Source organism: Schistocerca serialis, chromosome 3, assembly GCF_023864345.2.
Source record: "Schistocerca serialis cubense isolate TAMUIC-IGC-003099 chromosome 3, iqSchSeri2.2, whole genome shotgun sequence".
In the NCBI taxonomy this organism is placed as follows: Eukaryota; Metazoa; Arthropoda; class Insecta; order Orthoptera; family Acrididae; genus Schistocerca; species Schistocerca serialis.
This window is the reverse complement of record NC_064640.1, coordinates 561,430,749-561,450,110: the sequence shown is the minus strand read 5'-3', so window position 1 is coordinate 561,450,110 and position 19,362 is coordinate 561,430,749. Positions and strand designations below refer to the sequence as shown.

Genomic DNA, 19,362 nt, shown 5'->3' with positions numbered 1-19,362 from the left:
GTGGTGTTTTACTCATTGTTTTATATAAGTTGATTCTGATTCTCTAATGTCCTTATATTTTGCACTCAAAACGTCTATTTCAGCTGGAATCCACATATGCAAGAATAATAAAAATCCAATGGAATCTTGACTGAGTGCTGTGTTCCTGTCCTTGCTTATAATAGTCTACAGTCACTGTGCACAACATTTCATTATGGAATAAAAGTTGATTAAGAAACTGTATTTCATCCATGAAAAAATTGGCTTACAAGTCTTTTATGAAGTAGGAGTGACAGAAGCAATAGAGGAGATCCAGTGAAGAGTGTCAATGGATCATTTAGTCAGTGGATGAACTTTATGGAGATGCTTGACAAACTCCAGTGGATGTCACTACAAGAGAGTCATTGTGTGTTGTGGAGAAGGTGTCTGCCAAAGCTTCAAGAGTGTACATTCAGCATATTACTTCCAACAAGATATGTCTTGTAAAATGAGCACAACAACAAAAAAATCAGAGAAATTAGATTTCATATGTAAGTTTATCTATAGAAATTCTTCCCTTACATCATTCATGAATGGAATGGAAAAGGAAGGAATTGTTAGTGGTACCAGAGGTACTGTCCACCAGAGCATAGATGTAGACATAGATGTAGATACTACAGACTGTTTCAGCAGAGTATAAAAACCATTTTGGTCTCTATTGGGAAAAGGATACATGGCTGTTCATGATAAAGATGACTTATTGAGCTGCAGAGAGACACAGCAAAAAGACTGTTACACATTATAGTTTTTGTCCAAAGCCTTCTTCAGCAAAGAAAACACATAAGCAAGCACACCTTTTGCACACAACTGTTACCACCTGCAGCACCAATCCAGTTTTAACTGCTGATGATAGCAGCCATGTGTGCATGAGATGTGCTTGCTTGTGTGAATGTGTATGTTATGCCTTTGCTGCAGAAGCCTTTGGCTGAAAGCTGTAATTTATAGCATTGTTTTCATTGTGTCTATCAGCAGCTCAATATGTCATTTTTATGGTGAGTGCCAATCTATTCTTTTCTTAATATTATTGATGTTCCAACCCAGAGTTTTCATTGGGTCATTTTGATCTCTAGATAGAGAAGAATATTCTGTATGGAAATTAAAAAACTCACCAAACCATACCATACCATCACAGTCTAATCTGTAACTTAACAGGGTTTTAATTAGTACTCAATGGCTTTTCCCCCCCGAACAAACACCCATCCCTCTGAACTGAAACTTTTACAACCTGCTATTGTACAAAATAATCTTGTGGGAATCATCAAGAAACCTGTACTTCTAACAGTAAAATCCAAGTAAATCATCTATGTTCTTCATTACAAAGTTGTCAAAAATGCTAAGGTAGGTTTGAACACCACAGCACTTTACTAGGCATGATCCTATTATTGGTGGTACACCATCCCTTTCCTTCAACCTTTGAACTGACTTACCCAACCAGTTGTAGTGGGCCCTACAGTTTAATGTGGATTTTGAACCACCTAATAGCCTGATAACATTTAATCAGTGAAATCCACAAAAAAACCTGCATTCTCTTACACAGACTCCAACCATGAGCAAAAGCCAGGAACTCTTTTCTGATGGCAGATGATTAACCTGGCTGAAAGTCTTTCAGCAGAGAATGCTGTAGTACAATATCACATCCAACAGACACCCAACATTTTCTCTGAAATTCATGACTAGAAAGCACACTGAAACATTGCTTCAACATGATTCTGCAACTCCACTGTCAACCTTAGTTGATTTGATAAGAATTAGATTATTAAAGTCAGTGTGTTGGTCACACAATATTTTATTAAAATTGATTACTGGTTTCAGATTTGCAGCCATAATCATTTCTGTGTGGTAATTAAGTTGCATATACAATATAACCAGATTCTGGCAATATCTCATAAGTTGCACATAAACTCAGGTGTGTATGTTAAACTCATCTAAGCTTTTCAAAATATTGTCAAAATCTGGTTATGTTGCATATGCCACTTATCCAAGCTTTTCAAGGTGTGCTCAGAATCTGATTATGTTGCATCCCACATTTTGTCATTGTTACATTTGTGTATGAAAGTGTTTTCTATGAGAAATATGCATTTTTAAAGCAACAGATGTTATGAGTTTTCTTCCAGTTCATGTAATTTATACAGATGATGGCAAATAAATATGCTTTTCTATAAATATCTCACAGCTGTAGCCAGTTACCTACCCAAATTTTTAATATCAGTGAGGCACAGTTGGGATCAGTAAACACAAACAAATACCTGGGTGTAACACTTTGCAAAGATTTGATATGGAACAATCAAATAGTCTCACTCATGGGTAAAGCAGGTGGTAGACTTCAGTTTATTGGTAGACTACTAGGGAAGTGCAATTGGTCTGTAAAAGAGATTGCTGAAAAATCGCTCTTGCAACCCAACCTAGAATAATATTCAAGTTTGTGGGACCCATACCAAACAGGAGTAATAGGGTATATTGAATGCACACAGACAAGGGCAGCATAAACAATCACAGGTTTGTTTCAGATGTGGGAGAGTGAGATGAATGTGCCACAGAAACTGAAATGGCAGATTTGTTTGATTTGTGCAAGAGTGACATGGATGTGCTGAAGAAACTGAACTGGCAAAGTCTAGGAGAGAGACATAAAGTCTCTTGAGAAAGCCTACTCACAAAACATCAGGAACCAGCTTTAAGTGATGACCCTAGCAATATACTACAACGTCCTACATATCATTCCCATACAGATCCTGAGGACAATATTAGATTAATTGCAGCACAGATGAAGGCACTTAAACAACCATTCTTCCCATGCTCCATACATCAATGAAATAGGGAAAGACCCTTATAACTGATACTGTGGGAGATACACTTTGCCACACACTTCACAGTTGTTTGCAGAGAATAGATGTAGATGTAAATGTACTGAGTCACAGAGAATTAAGATGGGATTTACCAGTAGCTTCCACATCCAGAACAATGAACCACACCTATAAAGCATACAGTATGAATGAGCAAGAGCTCTTAGCCACAGTGTTGGCAATGAAGCCCTACTGGCCTTATGTTTAAGGACGAGACTATATCGTATGTACTGATCATAAATCCTAGAAATGGTTGGTACATGTAATTGATCCATAAAAAATATTAATGAAATTCAGAATGAAACTGGAAGAATATAATTTTGAGACTATGTAGAAAAAGCTGTTGCAAAACATAGTAGCAGATGGATTGTCATACGTACCACAAAATCCAGCTGCAGTCATTAGGAGTGTGGAAGAAGCCAACAAGAGAGAATGGGACAAGCAGCAACCAGTGATTGAAAGAATGAACCAATTTCATATGTCCCTTATAGGCTGACACAAAAGGAAAAGAGCTTTATGATAGTAAACTTGCCATATTGGAACTTTATTTCCACATCCTTCCCTTCTGTATTCGATAATGAAAACATGCCACTACAAAAATGGAAATTCTCCATGTTTCCCACTAAAATGCTTTTATTAACTAGGATCCCAATTTAAAATTGCGGTAGGTTTCTCATTCATCAACATGTAAACTGAGTGCACTAAAAGTTTGATGAAAAAATCATAGATGCAGTGAATAGGTTTGGCATAAGAGTATAATATTAGACACTCTTTCTACAAGTTTTCAGAACATGTGCACTTAGGGATGTGAATTCTGGTTAACACTAAAGTTCATGTTATACAAGCATTTATCATTTCATGTATACAGGGAGCTAAAAGTGTTTAGGGGGAATTTTATAAGAATTTATGTATGAATCCAGGTATTTTAATGAAGAAAAATGTATTTTTGTTGTGCATATAAATCCACATTTACACCTTTTTCAGTAATAGGCCATATTTAGGAAAACTTTTGTCATAATAGGTCATATTTTGTCCAATGTTTGCCAAAAATGCATATATTTCTATTATCTTTAAGGACATACAAATAAAAATGTGAATATGTTGCTCACATGACTAGTCTCAGGTGATAATGTTATAAATTACTGCAAGAATTACTAAACAGTTTTATTAACCAGGACTACAGTAAACAGGCAGCATAACACACTAGTCGTTTCACTAATATAAGACATTGTTGCACAGGGTCAACAGAATGATCTCTAAGCCAAGAAAGGTAATTTCCAATGCGATAAACATTGCTATTCATTTTGAATTCACATTCAGTCTGGTTCAGCATGTTGAAAGTAAAGTGTCCCAACAGTTGTAATGTTTTGTTTGTGATTTTGGAAAGAAATTCCTCAGCACTAATGGGGAAATATTATTTTGTAAACTATTTGAAGTTAAAGTTAGTGCAGAAAAAACTTTAATGTACAACAACACTGTAATAACAACAAACGCAGCAGCTGTATGAAGAGAAGTGCTGAAAATGACAAAAGACAAATACTGTTACTTGAGCAGACAAGTTAATCATCAACCATGAAATCATCCTTAAAGACTTCAGATAAAATTGCGGTAGGTTTCTCATTCATCAACATGTAAACTGAGTGCACTAAAAGTTTGATGAAAAAATCATAGATGCAGTGAATAGGTTTGGCATAAGAGTTCTCTTGCAACATACCACTGAAGAAGCTGAAGAATTCATGCTTCCGATAGTTCTTGGAGCAGTACACAAGAAATCCAGTTTCAGGTGAATTTACATTGAGAAATAACTATTTGTCTGTGCACTATGAGAAGGTACATAGAAAAATACAAATTAATGTAGCTGACTGAAAGTCGGGGTATCCATAGACGAAACCACTGATGTGGGTGGGTGCAATGTTGCATATGTTGCTGCTAGTGTTCTGAAACTTGACAGGTCTGGAGAAATGTATCTCCCAACAAGTGAAGCTCTCAAGAGACTAAACAACTTGACAATTGCCATTTTGTTTCACAGCTCCACAAAGCTACTGTGGCTAGATGGTGTGAACAGAGACAATGCTTTGCTATTATAACAGATGGTGTTTCCTACATGCAGCCAAGGGTCTTCAGATTCTTTATCCCAGTGTGGTGTATGTCACTTGCCTTGCACATGCATTACACAGTGTTGCAGAAGAGGTGCAATTATATTACCCTGATGTGGACAAATTAATTTCCTGTGGCAAGAAAATCAGTGTGAGTGGTCCACTATGGGCACAGAATTTATAGTATCAAGCACCTTCACTGTCCTTCCCTCTCAGCCTCCTCTTACACGGTGGAGTTCTTGACTTATTGCTGCTGAATATTACTGCACCAACTACATTGAAACAAAGAAAATCTTTTGTAAGCTTGGCAGCAATTACTCAAGTACCATCAAAACTGTGAAAGAGGTCTTTACAGATATCTTACCTGCCACTACACAAAGCTGACTTTTCAGTAGCATGAAAAGCTATCACTGGATGGGAAGCTACTGGTACTCAATATGTGCAGAGTAAGTTAGGTTGAGCTCATGGCCATCTGGCTGATGAAGTGAACAACAAATTGAAGTGCTCTCCTGCAGAATCCATCATATTCTACATTGTGCAAAATTAGTGACAGTCTTTCTGGGAATGCCATAACATTTGAAGACAATGAACCAAAGCTGACCTGCAGTGACCTTGCTGCCTCCATATATGCTCCTGTGACATCCTGCATTGGGCAGAGGAACTTTTCCAGGTACTAAACTATCCTCAGCGACTACTGTAGATCTTTGAAAATGGAAAACCTAAAAATGAATCTGCAGAAAATGGATATTGACAATATATGTTAACTAATGTGGAATACTTTAAGCAAGTGGTCTGCTGTCATGAAATGTGGGTTTATTTTTTGGATAGGTGTTCGTGTTCCCTCTGTACTTAATGTTTTTTTCAGATTCATGCAGACATTTAAAAAATAAGTGCTTGTTAATTCCAGACGCTGCAGAAAGTAAGTGCAATACTCACAATTTGTCCAAAAGTTAATTTTGTATTCCATGGTATATAAAAATCAGGGGCTGTTTGTGTATCTTACAGAATCTGTCTGCAGTAGGCATTTCTGTGTGTTAAGGCTGAAGGCCTCCTACATAATGAGATTTATTCAATGTGATGAATGAAGAAAAAAAAAGGATTAATTTGTGTCTTATGGTGAGACATTTTACCTTTGTGTGTTACTTAATTTTTCTTCCCCCACTAATCATGGAAAACACCATTCAGTTTGTAAATTGTGTGATTCTTGGGAACTATGTGCATTGTAGGTAACTCTAAATCCTCATGTGTAGTGCTACCTTTGTGAAATATTAGACACACACTATTACATTTATTTGAAGGGTAAGTATATACACTTAAGTAAATTAAGAAGTTACTCCACCCTGTGATAATGAAGCCAGTGTTTGTTCCATTGCCTGTGCTGGATGAGCTATTTTCCCTAAGACAATAGTAGCATTATAATAAATCTGAGTATATTAAAAAGACATTGAACATTTTATTGTAATTTTTTTCAGAATGTGTCTGGTTCTGGTAAAGACATGGGCCAAGCTTACGTAAATTTCACAAGGAACTGCATGGATCAGATACGTGGCAAAGTAAATGATGAGTTATGGATTCTTAATTTTTTTGAGGTATGAATGTTATCTGATCATTCCTTCTAAAATCTTATGTGATCATGTCACTGTTACGCTATAATATGACTAATACAATGTGTCATAACAGAGTTTTCATTTAGAACAGCAAGTTAACTCTTTACAAAACTACGGTCAGTTTAAAGAATAAATGCTCTGGTTTCAGTGATATTTAGGTATGATAAATTAAGAGTATTTCTTCTGCTATCAACAACAGCTTATAAAAGAAATGTAAACAGCATTCAAGACATTTTCTTATATCACAGTATCAACTTTAGCTTCTTATTGCTGTGTTGGTATTTCCAGTTGTTAATGTGTGCAGTAGAGACCTGTTTCATGTCTTACACACCAGGTGCAATAATTTTGTCATGGCTGACTCCTAGAATCTCAATAATTCTGAAAGAACGTAATCTACTCCTGTAGCATTTTCTTGACCTAGGTCAGTGTTCTGTCATATTCTTCTCCCATCTCATCTTCTTCTATGTTCTCTTCCCTTTCTATAATAATGCTTTCAGCTTCATTTCCCTTGTATAGCCCCTCCATATAGGGCTTCCACCTTTCAGCTTTTCCTACTTCACTTACTACTGGTTTCCATCTGAACTCTTCATGTTCATGCACCTGCACGTGTTTTCTCCAAAGATCTCTCTAATTTTCCTATACATGGTCTCTGTCTTTCCCCTAGTGATACGTGTTGTGTAATCGTCGATTTGTCCTCTAGCCATTCCTGCTTAGCCAATTTGCACTCCCTGTTAGTCTCATTTTTTAGATGTTTTTATTCCATTCTGCCTGCTTCATTTGCTATATTTTTATATTTTTGCCTCCCATCAATTATTTCCTGTAATCAAGGATACCTATGCCTAGGTGCAAAGGGGAACTATGCCCCCAGTCCCACCAGCTCTCAGGAAAAGAAAAAGTGTAGTGTAGTCAGGTGTTTTTCTTTCAAGAAAATGTTTTAAGGTCAGTATTACACAGGTTTTAATAGGGTCAGAAGTGGAACTTTTTTATGGCTACTTACAAGTCAACATTCATCTCCAAAAATATTAAAAATACTCCATACCCCCAGGTCTTGTGTGCCCCCCCCCCCCCCTCCACTTCCATGAACTGTCATATGACTGTCATTGCCTGTAATATTCAAGGATTTCTAATGGACCTTGTCTTTCTACATATTTTATACTCTGCTACCTTCACTATTTTATCTCTCAAAGCTACACATTCATCTTCTACTGTGTTCCTTTCCCCTGTAGTAGTCAACTGTTGCCTAAAGCTCCCTCTGAAACTTGACAACCTCTGGTTGTTTTAACTTATCCAGGTTGCTTCTCTTTACTTTCCCACCTTCTCACAGTTTTAATCTACACGTCATAACCAATAAATTGTAGTCAGAGTCCACATCTGCTCCTGGAATTGTGTTACAATCCTAAATCTGGTTCCAAAATCTCTGTCTCTTCCACATATACAACCTTCTTTCATGATTCTTATACAAAGTATTAGCAGTGATTAAATTATGCTCCATGCAAAAATCTGCCAAGTGAGTTCCTTTCTACTCACTTCTCCCAATGCATATTCACATACTTCTTTTCCTCCACTTCCTTTTCCTACAATCAAATTGCAGTCCCTCATCACAATTAAATTTTCATCTCCCTTAAGTAATCACACATTTCTTCAATTTCTTTGCCATCTGTGAAGCTAATTGCCATGTAAACGTGTACCATTGTGATGGGTGTTGGCTTCATGTTAATCTTTGCTTTAATAATGAATTCACAGTGCTGCTCATAGTAGCTTACTTAGATTCCTATTTTATTATTCATGATTGGACCTTATCATATTATTAGACCATAGACGCAAGACCATAGACGCACACACACACACACACACACACACACACACACACACACACACACACACACACACAGGGTAGTAGGGTATAAGTTCAGATATTTTTATTGGTGCCTGTGGACAGTGTACTGAACAACATCACAGTAGAATTTACATCATTTGCAGACTAAGAATTATAGCAATTAGGAGTGGTGTATTCTTAGGTTGGTTAGTACTTACAAGTACATACGGCATTAACGTTTATTTTCCCCTGGGCAGCAAGCCAGGTGTTGAAGTGTGGGCATGTGGATACAAAGTGGTTAGTCTTTATGGGCAGTCATATTCCACTTAGCAGTGCAGTTATGACCATGCAGATAACATCAGGTAGTAAATTATGTGATCTGTTTGCGAGAAGACTGTCAGAAGCAGAGGGAAACAACAAGCACACTGGAGTGGGTACATGTTAAGATACCAATGATCACAATATCTGCATTTATACCCCTAACATTCTGTGTGTGTGTGTGTGTGTGTGTGTGTGTGTGTGTGTGTGTGGGCATGCATGTGCACACTGTTAAGAGCAACACAGATATGAATAGTTAAGATGTAATGCATAAAGCTGTACAGTTATTCAATAACTTAGTAAATAATATAATATATTTCATTTTAGGAGTGTCTGATACCAAAACATTAAATTTTCAAAAGGCTGTATCAGAAAAGTAGATGTTATTGTATATTTTAGAGTTCCTGGACTTACTGTTTTTATGCTTGTGTAAATGTAATTATTTTCTTCTTTTCATTTTACAGCAATGGTACACAGCACAAATTCAGCTGTTGTGTAACTGGCTTTCAGAGAGACTAGATCACTCTTTGCATCTTTATCAGTGCACATGCCTTGCTCACATAATTAAGGTATGTTATTAGAGTATTGAAACACTTTAAAATGTTCTTTTCAGTGTGTGGATGTGTGTGACTGCCTCACAAAGTTGTCTGGACCTCTAAAGGATTAATCAATGTTACTTCTGAAACTAACCTTTACAGGATTCCTTTTAATTTAACAGTATATGTGTGTGTTATTGTCAAAAGTACAATCCTATGGGTATCAAGTGAAATTTGTGACTGCACTGAGGACTTTTTGGTAGGCAGGATTTGGCATGTTATCTTGGATGGAGAGTCATCAGCAGATGTAGGTCAGGTGTGCTCCAGAGAAGTGTGTTAAGGCCCTTGCTGTTCATATTGTATAGCAATGATCTTGCAGACAATATTAATAGTAAAATCAGGTTTTTAGCAGATGATACAGTTATATATGATGAGGTACTGTCTGAAAGAAACTCATTGATATGCTGTCAGATCTTGATAAGATTTAAAAGTGGTGCAGAGATTGGCAACTTCCTCTAAATGTACAGAAACGTAAAATTTAACACTTCATAAAAGAAAAATGTTGTATCCTATGACTATAATATCAATGAATCACTTTTGGAATCAGCCAACTCACACAGTTGTCTGTGTGTAACACTTTTTGGGGATATCAAATGGAATGCTCACATAGTTTCAGTCATGGGTAAAGCAGATGGTAGGCTTAAGTTTATTGGTAGAATACTGGGGAAGAGCAATAAATCTACAAAAGAGTTTGCTTACAAATCAGTCATGTGACCAGTTCTAGAATACCAGATAGGACCAATATACAGAGAATGGCAGCACAAATCATCACCAGTTTGTGAATTGTGTTTTATTCACCTCATGATGTACATTTGCAATCCATGTGGTTTGTATACAGGAGCTATGTCAAAAATTTATAATACAATTGCAATGATTGTTACACTGATAAATAATAGCACTAAAATAAATAATAACACTATAATAATATTTCTTGGAGTATGTAACACATTGTATACCAACTCAAATTTCCAGTTTGTCCTATGTGAATTTCTTCCACTGAGTAATAACATTTCAGTGTAAATGCCTCATATAACTTACTTTTAAGTGGATGTAAATTCATCTGCATTAACATGTTCCCTTTTAATTTATTACAAATTTTCATTCCCATGTATTGAGGTCCCTGGGCATACACTCTGAGGCAGTGGGTGGGAAGCATGAAATTTTCTTTGTTTCTAGTATCATGTGAATGGACAAGATGGTTTATCTCAAATAATTTATGTCTGGTGTACAAAAATATAATACCCTCACATATGCATAGAAATGGGAAAGTTAATATTTTAAGTTTTCTAAATAATGGATGACATGGGTCTTTATGATTTGCAGTGCACGTATTTCGAACATTTCTGTATTTTTAGTATCCGCACTATGTTTATTGAATTACCTCAGAAACCAGTACCATACCTAATAATGGATTCAAAGTAACTTTTATAGACTACTTTTCATGTGTCCATGTCAGTTACAGTTGATAATATTTCCATTGTAAATGCAAAGCTGCTCAGTTTGTTTGCCAGTTTTTCAGCGAGTGCCTGCCAGCTCAAGTTTTTATCTTCATTTAAACCTAATAATTTGACTGAGTCAACTTCTTCTATATCTTGGTTGTTGTGAACAATCTTAATCTGCACACAATTTGACTGTTTGGTTTTTAATTGCATCATGTGCCTTAGACATGTTTAGATTCAATCCGTTTAGCTGAAGCTAAGTTTCTAAGGTACTGAGGGTACTGATCACAGATTTGCGAATTTTAACTGAATCCTGATTTTAAACTAAGACAGGCGTATAATCTGTGAACAGAGCTGATGGGGAGCTGATATTTAGTGGTAAGTCATTAACATAGAAGAGAAATAGGACTGGGTCTAATATAGAGCCTTGTGGAAAACTCTGACGTATTTTTTTCCGGTCAGAAAAATAATATGCGCCATTTAAAGAGATGCTAATGCTCTGCTTTCTGTTTGATAAGTAGGTTTTAAGCCATTGTAGGGCACTGCTGCTAATGCCATACTTTTCAAGTTTGTAAACAAGCAGTGTGTGGTTCACAGAATCAAACACCTTTGTGAGGTCACAGAAAATTCCTGTCACCTGATTTCCCTTGTCTAATTTCCTAAGTGAAACTGTTCACAGCATCTATGGTGTTTTTCCACTGCTAAAACTAAATTGATTGTATAGAATAACAGAATATTTTGCAATGAAGTTTTGGATTTGAGCAACAAGCAAGTTATTCAAATATTTTAGATATGACTGGGACATTTGACATGGGATGATAATTTCTCATGATCTCTCTTGACCCCTTCTTGAAGAGTGGTTTGACTTTAGCATATTTTAGTGCCTCTGGGCAACAGTCCTCTTCAAAACATTGATTTATTATTTGAGCTAGTGGGTTTGCAATTTTATTGTGTACCACTTTAACAACTTTTGTGGGTATTCCATCGGAACATGCAGATTTTTTGTTTCTTAATGTTAGAATAGCATTTTTTACATCCTCCACAGAAACTTTTAAAAATTTTGTAAAGTTTTCAGAGTTTTCACTTAGGCCAACAGGATTTATGTTGTTGTGGTAATCTGTTACATCTACATCAGACTTTCCTACATTTAGAAATAATTCATTAAAGTAATCTGGTATTTGAATAGGACTTATCGTAGTATTTCCTTCAATGAAAATTTTTTAAATTTCTGAGTTACAGACTTAACACCTAACTCAGATTTAATGACTGAACACACAGCCTTTGTCTTATTTTTGTTGTTGTTGTTGTGGTCTTCAGTCTTGAGACTGGTTTGATGCAGCCCTCCATGCTACTCTATCCTGTGCAAGCTTCTTCATCTCCCAGTACCTACTGCAACCTACATCCTTCTGAATCTGCTTAGTGTATTCATCTCTTGGTCTCCCTCTACGATTTTTACCCTCCACGCTGCCCTCCAACGCTAAATTTGTGATCCCTTGATGCCTCAAAACATGTCCTACCAACCGATCCCTTCTTCTAGTCAAGTTGTGCCACAAACTTCTCTTCTCCCCAATCCTATTCAATACCTTCTCATTAGTTATGTGATCTACCCACCTTATCTTCAGCATTCTTCTGTAGCACCACATTTCGAAAGCTTCTGTTCTCTTCTTGTCCATACTAGTTATCGTCCATATTTCACTTCCATACATGGCTACACTCCATACAAATACTTTCAGAAACGACTTCCTGACACTTAAATCTATACTCGATGTTAACAAATTTCTCTTCTTCAGAAACGATTTCCTTGCCATTGCCAGTCTTATTTTTATGATTTAAAATTACCCTATTATTTGCCAGTTGTTTTGCTGCCTTGACACTATTTTAAATATGAAATTAATATCTTTATTACATTTTAATTCTCTGCGGAGTTGCTTTTCCTTAAACTGGAAATTTTTGTGCCCTGTGTAATCCACTTTAATTCATTTGTCATTCTATTGCTCAATGAACAATGCACAATAATCTGAAATACCTAGATCTAGACAAAATGTATACACATCATATACATAATTAGTGAGAATATTGTCAATACAGGTTACTGGCTGGCCATTAGCTCTGGTAGATTCCAAGAAATTCAATTTTAAACAATATTCCTTTACTAAGTTAGTGAATCTTGAAGCATAGCTACCATCACATGTGATATTAATATTAAAATCAGCAGCTATAAAATTTTGTTTTATTTTTCTCTACAAAGGCTCTAGCATAATTTGAAGCTTAGACAAGAACAGTTCTTTTGTTGACATCTCTGAAATTCTGTATATTGAGATTATAATAACATTTTCTAGTGAGTCCACTATTTCTACACAACAGCTCTCAAACAGATATTCTTCATTTAAATAATTAAAACAATTTCTGGTCTCATAATTTATATCACTGTGTAGAACTGTACATGAGCCTCCACATGACTTCTTTCTTCTGATGAAGATACTTCCTAAGCTAAAGTTCCCTATTTCATTTAAAATTTTAACTGTGTCCTCAATAAATCAGTGCTTTTTTAAACAAACAACTTTAATATTTCCACATTCTGACACAATGATTTCCAATTCATCTATTTTGGAGCTTATATTGTTTGAAGCATCAGTATTTGTTATTTGTTCAGTCCATGGGAGTGTGTCACAGAGATACTGATGGAACTGAACTGGAAGATTCTTGAAGATAGATGTCAACTATCACAAAAAAATCTATTAATAAAGTTTCAAGAACAGGCTTTCAATTATTACTCTAGGAATGTACAAGAATCCCCTATGTGTTGCTCACATAGGGATTGTGAGGATAAGATGAGAATAATTACTGTGCACACAGAGGCTTTCAGACAACCTTTCTTCCAGCACTCCAAACATTAATGGAACAGGAAGAATCCCTAGTAACTGGTACAATAGGATGTACCCCCTGCCATGTATCGCACAGTCATTTGCAGAGTATAGATGTAGATGCAGTTACATAAGTAACCATTGTCTGAAGCAGCACAAATGTAGCACTTACCTGCAACACTAGTCTTCATAATATCAAAATTTAGTTTGCAAGTACAGTAAATAAAATTTATCCCTGTCTTGGCAGGAAACAAACACTTAAATAAACATAAAGCAGCTTCTCTCACACATAGGATGGGATAAAACTGATTTTGGACAGTACCAGACCATATTATACCCTCAATATGTCAGTGAAAATACATGTTAAAAGCTGGTGGTAGCGTAAAAGATTGTCAGAAATTGTACTAAATACTCCCTCCATAAATTATTTTGAGCAATTAATTCAGGGGCCCTCAAAAAGTTTAAATGTTTGCAAAAACAAAACTTATCTCTTAGCAACAAACAATCCAAAATAGGGAGCAACGTGATGGATTAGTGATCACAAGATTGTTGTAGTGATACCGAACACTGCAACATCCATATCCACTGAAAGTAAACAAAAAATCTACCATTAAAAAAAAAAAAAAAAAAAAAAAAAAAAAAAAAAAAAAAAAAAAAGAGGACGGATAAAAATTCACTTGACGTGTTCCAAGAAAGACAGTCTCCACTAGCTAAGTAAATGTACACCAGGTGTGGCCTGAATTCAAAGAAATAGTATCTGTGGCAATTAATAGATTTATACCAAATAAATAAATACAAGATTGTACCAATCCCTCATGATACACGAAACACCTCAGAACACTGTTGCAGAAACAACAAAAAAAGCATGCCAAATTTAAAAGAATATAAAATCTCCAAGATTAATGATGGTGTACTGAAGCTCAAAAGATAGTGTGGAGTTCAGTGTGACATGCTTTTAATAGCCTCCACAGCACAACTGTGTCTTGAAATCCAACTGAAAATGTCAATAGGTTCACCAGCAGCAAGACACACTCAATACCTTCACTGCACAGTACCAATCATAATATTACCACAGAAATCACCACTAAAGCAGAGTTATTAAACAGTTCTCCCAAATTATTTCACCATATAAGATGAAGTAAATATTCGAGAATTCAAATGAAGAACAACTGGCAACATGACTAACTTAGCAGTAGATATCTACATTGTAACAAAGCCTCTTAAAGCACTTAATAAGGCAAGTGTCCTGGTCCAGACAGCGTCACAGATACGTTCATTTCATAGTGTGTTGATCCATGTAACCGACATCGGTTTGCAGTAGAATATGGAGCATATACTTCATTCAAACATTATGAATTACCTCAAAGGTAATGGTCTATTGACACAGAGTCAGCATGGTTTCAGAAAATATCAATCTTGTGAAACACAACAAGCTCTTTATTTAAACAAATTAATGAGTGCTGTGATGGGGGATCTAAGGTTGACTTCATGTTTCTGGACTGCCAGAAGGTTTTTGACCCCTTTCCTCACAAAAAAACTTCTAATAAAACTGGTCTGTCCGATAGCTGAGTGGTCAGCATGACGGATTGCCATCCTACGGGCCCAGGTTCGATTCCCGGCTGGATCAAAGATTTTCTCAGCTCAGGGAGGTGTTGTGTTGAGTTGTCTTCATCATCATTTCATCCCCATCTGGTGCGCAGGTCGGCCAATGTGGTGTCAAATGTAATAAGACCTGCACCAAAGCGGCTGGACCTGCCCTGCCAGGGGCCTCCTGGCCAATGACACCAAATGCTCATTTCCATTTTTTTTTCTAATAAAACTGTGTGCCTATGGAATATTGCTTTGGTTGTGTGACTATGTTCATGGTTTCCTGTCAGAAGGGGCAAAGTGTGTAGTAATTCATGGACAATCATTGAGTAAATCAAAAGTAATATCTGGCATCTCCCAACGAAGTGTTACAGGCCATCTGCTGTTTCTAATCTATATCTTACATTTACGAGACTAACTGAGCAGCCATCTTAGATTGTTTGCAGATAATTCTGTGATATACCATTTATTAGAGTCGTTATAAAATTTAAACCAATTGCAAAATGACTTAGGCACAATATCCCTAAGGTGTAAGAACTGGAAATTTCTCTGGATGAGGAAAAGTGTGAGTTCATCCACATGAGTACAAAGATAAATCTGTTAAATTATAGATATGCAATAAAACACACAAATTTAAAATCTGTCAATTCAACTAATTACCTAGAAACTATAGTTATGAACAACTTAAACTGGAGTAACTACATAGATAAAGTCATGGGGAGGTAAACCGAAGACTGTGTTCAATTGTCAGAACACTTAAAAAATAACAGAACACAGCATGTCATTCTCACTGGAGAGAAGTCTTCCGAAGTAAGAGTGATTTCAGGTGAGCCACAAGGGAGTGTTGTAGAACTGTTGCTATTCACAATGTATATATATGACCTTGTGGATAACATCGGAAGTTCACGGAGGCTATTTGTGGATGATGCTGTAGTATATCGAGAGGTTGTAACAATGGAAAACTGTACTGAAATGCAGGAGGATCTGCAACGAATTGGCGCATGGTGCAAGGAATGGCAATTGAATATCAATGTAGACAAGTGTAATGTGCTGCGAATACATAGAAAGAAAGATCCTTCATCATTTAGCTACAATATAGCAGGTCGGCAAATGGAAGCAGTTAATTCCATAAATTATCTGGGAGTAGACATTAGGAGTGATTTAAAATGGAATGACCATATAAAATTAACCATTGGTAAAGCAGATGCCAGACTGAGATTCATTGGAAGAATCCTAAGGAAATGCAGTCTGAAAACAAAGGAAGTAGGTTACAGTACAATTGTTCACCCACTGCTTGAATACTGCTCATCGGTGTGAGATCCGTACCAGATAGGGTTGATAGAAGAGATAGAGAAGATCCAACGGAGAGCAGTGCACTTTGTTACAGGAGCATTTCGTAATCACGGAAGCATTACAGAGATGATAGATAAACTCCAGTGGAAGACTGTAAGAGAGACACTCAGTAGCTCGGTACAGGCTTTTGTTGAAGTTTCGAGAATATACCTTCACCGAGGAGTCAAGCAGTATATTGCTCCCTCCTACATATATCTCACGAGGAGACCATGAGAATAAAATCAGAGATTAGAACCCACACAGAGGTGTACCGACAATCTTTCTTTCCACGAACAATATGAGACTGGAATAGAAGGGAGAACTGATAGAGGTACTCAAGGTTCCCTGCGCCACACACCATCAGGTGGCTTGCAGAGTATGGATGTAGATGTAGATGAAACAGGTCTACTAAAGAGACTGCTTGCACTATGCTTGTCTGACCTCTGCTAGAGTACTACCATGAGGAATGGGATCATTACCAGATAGGATTGATGCAGGACATGGAAAAAGTCCAAAAAATGTAGCCTGTTTTGTGTTATCATGAAATAAGGGAGACGGCAATATCGATATCATCACCAAGATGGGGGTGGAAATCATTAAAACAAAGGTAAGTTTCATGGTAATGAGATCTTTTCATGAAATTTCAATCACCATATTTCTCTTCTGAACATGAAAATAGTTTACTGTTGCCAACCTACATAGGGATAAATGATCATCACAAGAAAATAAGAGAAATGAAAATTTGTACAAAATAACTTAAGTGCTAATTTTCCCAAGTGCTGTTAGACAGTGGAACAGTAGAGAAATAGTCTGATTGTGGTTCAAAGAATTGTCTGCCAGGCACTTGAATATGCATTGCATAGTAGTCATGTACACGTAGATGTAGGTAAATGTCAACAATATCAACAAAGTAGGTGCCAATTTGAAGAAGAGAAAACACTGATGTCTCTTCCTGTTACTGTGAAGAAAATTTTGACCTTTATCACTTGCCAATGACTATACTTGGTATAAACCAATATTGAAGAAACCAGATGCATACAAATAGTGCTCCTTTATGTTTTAATTCATGTCAAGCATGGCTCCGATGTTTAATATGTCACAGATATGTATAAGTAATACTTTAATGTAACAACAATAAACTGCTGAATTACCATAATAATTTAATAATAGAAAAATATAATGTATGCTGTTGGACCTGTCTTAGTGATATGTCACCTCTGGTCTGTAGTGTCTGCTGCTGTGTCCGGACTATTTTCCCAGTCTCCACTCCCATTTCTATTTCCTATGGAATCTTGATGTTGTCTCCATTGTGTTTTCAGAAGCTCGAGAGCTGGATTTCAGATGGTGCTGAGGTGGCACCCAGGATCACAGCTGATGAGATTCTCCGTGACCTTGACCTTGATGCATTATTTTATGACACTGTCCCACTGTCTTCGGGTCTGTGTCACATTCTTGGTGTCACTGTAGTTCACCAAGTAAGCTAGTTCTAGTCAGCGCTCCACTGTTTTTGATTTGGTTGCCTATCTATGTCTGGTATGCTTCAGGAGTTCTTTACACCTTGTGTCCACCATCCTGGTGGTCTGGCTGATGTGTGACATCCCACAATGGCATGGTATATTGTAAATATCTGGTTTCCATAGCCCCAGTTCATCCTTTACATTTCCCAGCAGTGCTCCAATTTTAGTAGGTGAGTGGAATATGCTTTTGATGTTGTGTTGCAAGAGAATTCTGCTGCTGATTTTGGCAGAGATTGGTTCAGCATATGGAAGATCTGTCACCCTCTTCATCTCTTCTTGTTCTCCTTCTGGATCCTTTGGTGGAGTGGCAAGGGGAAGTGCCTTCTGAATATCTCTGGAAGAGTATTCTTTATTCCAGAACACCAATTGCAAGTGTTCTACTTACATGCCAAACTGTTGGATCTGTGCCCAATGGACTAGAACCTGAGCACGCTGCTTTTCTGTGCCACATGGTGGCAACTATTGGTTTGTAGTTGTAAGTCAGTGTGAGTATGTCTGCAATACACACTAAGCCCAAAAGTGTCTTCTGCCTTCCTTTTGACTAGTACATCCAGGAATGGGAGTAGTCCCTCGTTCTCCAGATCTATGGTGAATTTTATGCTAGGGAGACATGAATACAGATGATCCTGGAAATCATTGAGCTTTTCCTTGTGATGGGCCCAGATGACAAATGTCATCCACATACCTAAAAAACATTTTGGTTGATTGGTGGCTGATGTAAGTGCCTCATATTCCAATCTTTTCATAAACAGGTTGGGTAAGACTGGTGATAGAGGGCTGCCCATCAAAAAATTGGCCCCCATATAGGAAGTACTTAGAGATCAAAATGTGCCTCAATGTATCCAGAAGAACGTCACTGAATTTTCTGCGCTAAACCTAATTGAGTCATTCAGAGGAACCCAGGTGAACAGGGACACCACATTGAAACTGATCATAATGTCAGAGTCTTAAGAAATCTTCTGAGATCTGAATGTGGTACACACATTCACTCACATGTGGTGAAGCATGTTCTTCAGGTATGTAGCTGTGGGATAAGTAGCCATGCAAACGTTACTGACAATTGGTCACAGAGGTGCCCCACCTTTTTGAACTCTGAGCAGTCCATACAATCTGGGTGGCACTGGTGCTATAGGTCACAGCTTCTTTATGATCTTTTCCAGAAGGCCAGTCCCCTTCAGAAGAGCCCTGGTCTTTTTGTCCACTTTGTCTGTGGGGTCACTTCCTACTGGTCTTTATGCTGGATCCTTGCGAAGCTGTCACACCTTTCTGTCATAGTCTGCCTTCTGTAGGGTGACTGTAGAGTTCCCCTTGTCTGCTGACATCATCAGAATG

The 19,362-nt window shown here is 37.0% G+C and overlaps 1 protein-coding gene across 1 annotated transcript in view; it reads left to right on the top strand.

The window, feature by feature from the left end:
* LOC126470456 (calcium-dependent secretion activator-like) overlaps positions 1 to 19,362 on the top strand; it is a 1,485,604-nt gene that overhangs the window by 1,343,342 nt on the left and 122,900 nt on the right. Inside the window, exons 29-30 of the mRNA XM_050098305.1 lie at positions 6,427 to 6,543; positions 9,160 to 9,264. Of these exons, the coding sequence (XP_049954262.1) occupies positions 6,427 to 6,543; positions 9,160 to 9,264 (222 nt within the window). The remainder of the gene's footprint in view (positions 1 to 6,426; positions 6,544 to 9,159; positions 9,265 to 19,362) is intronic.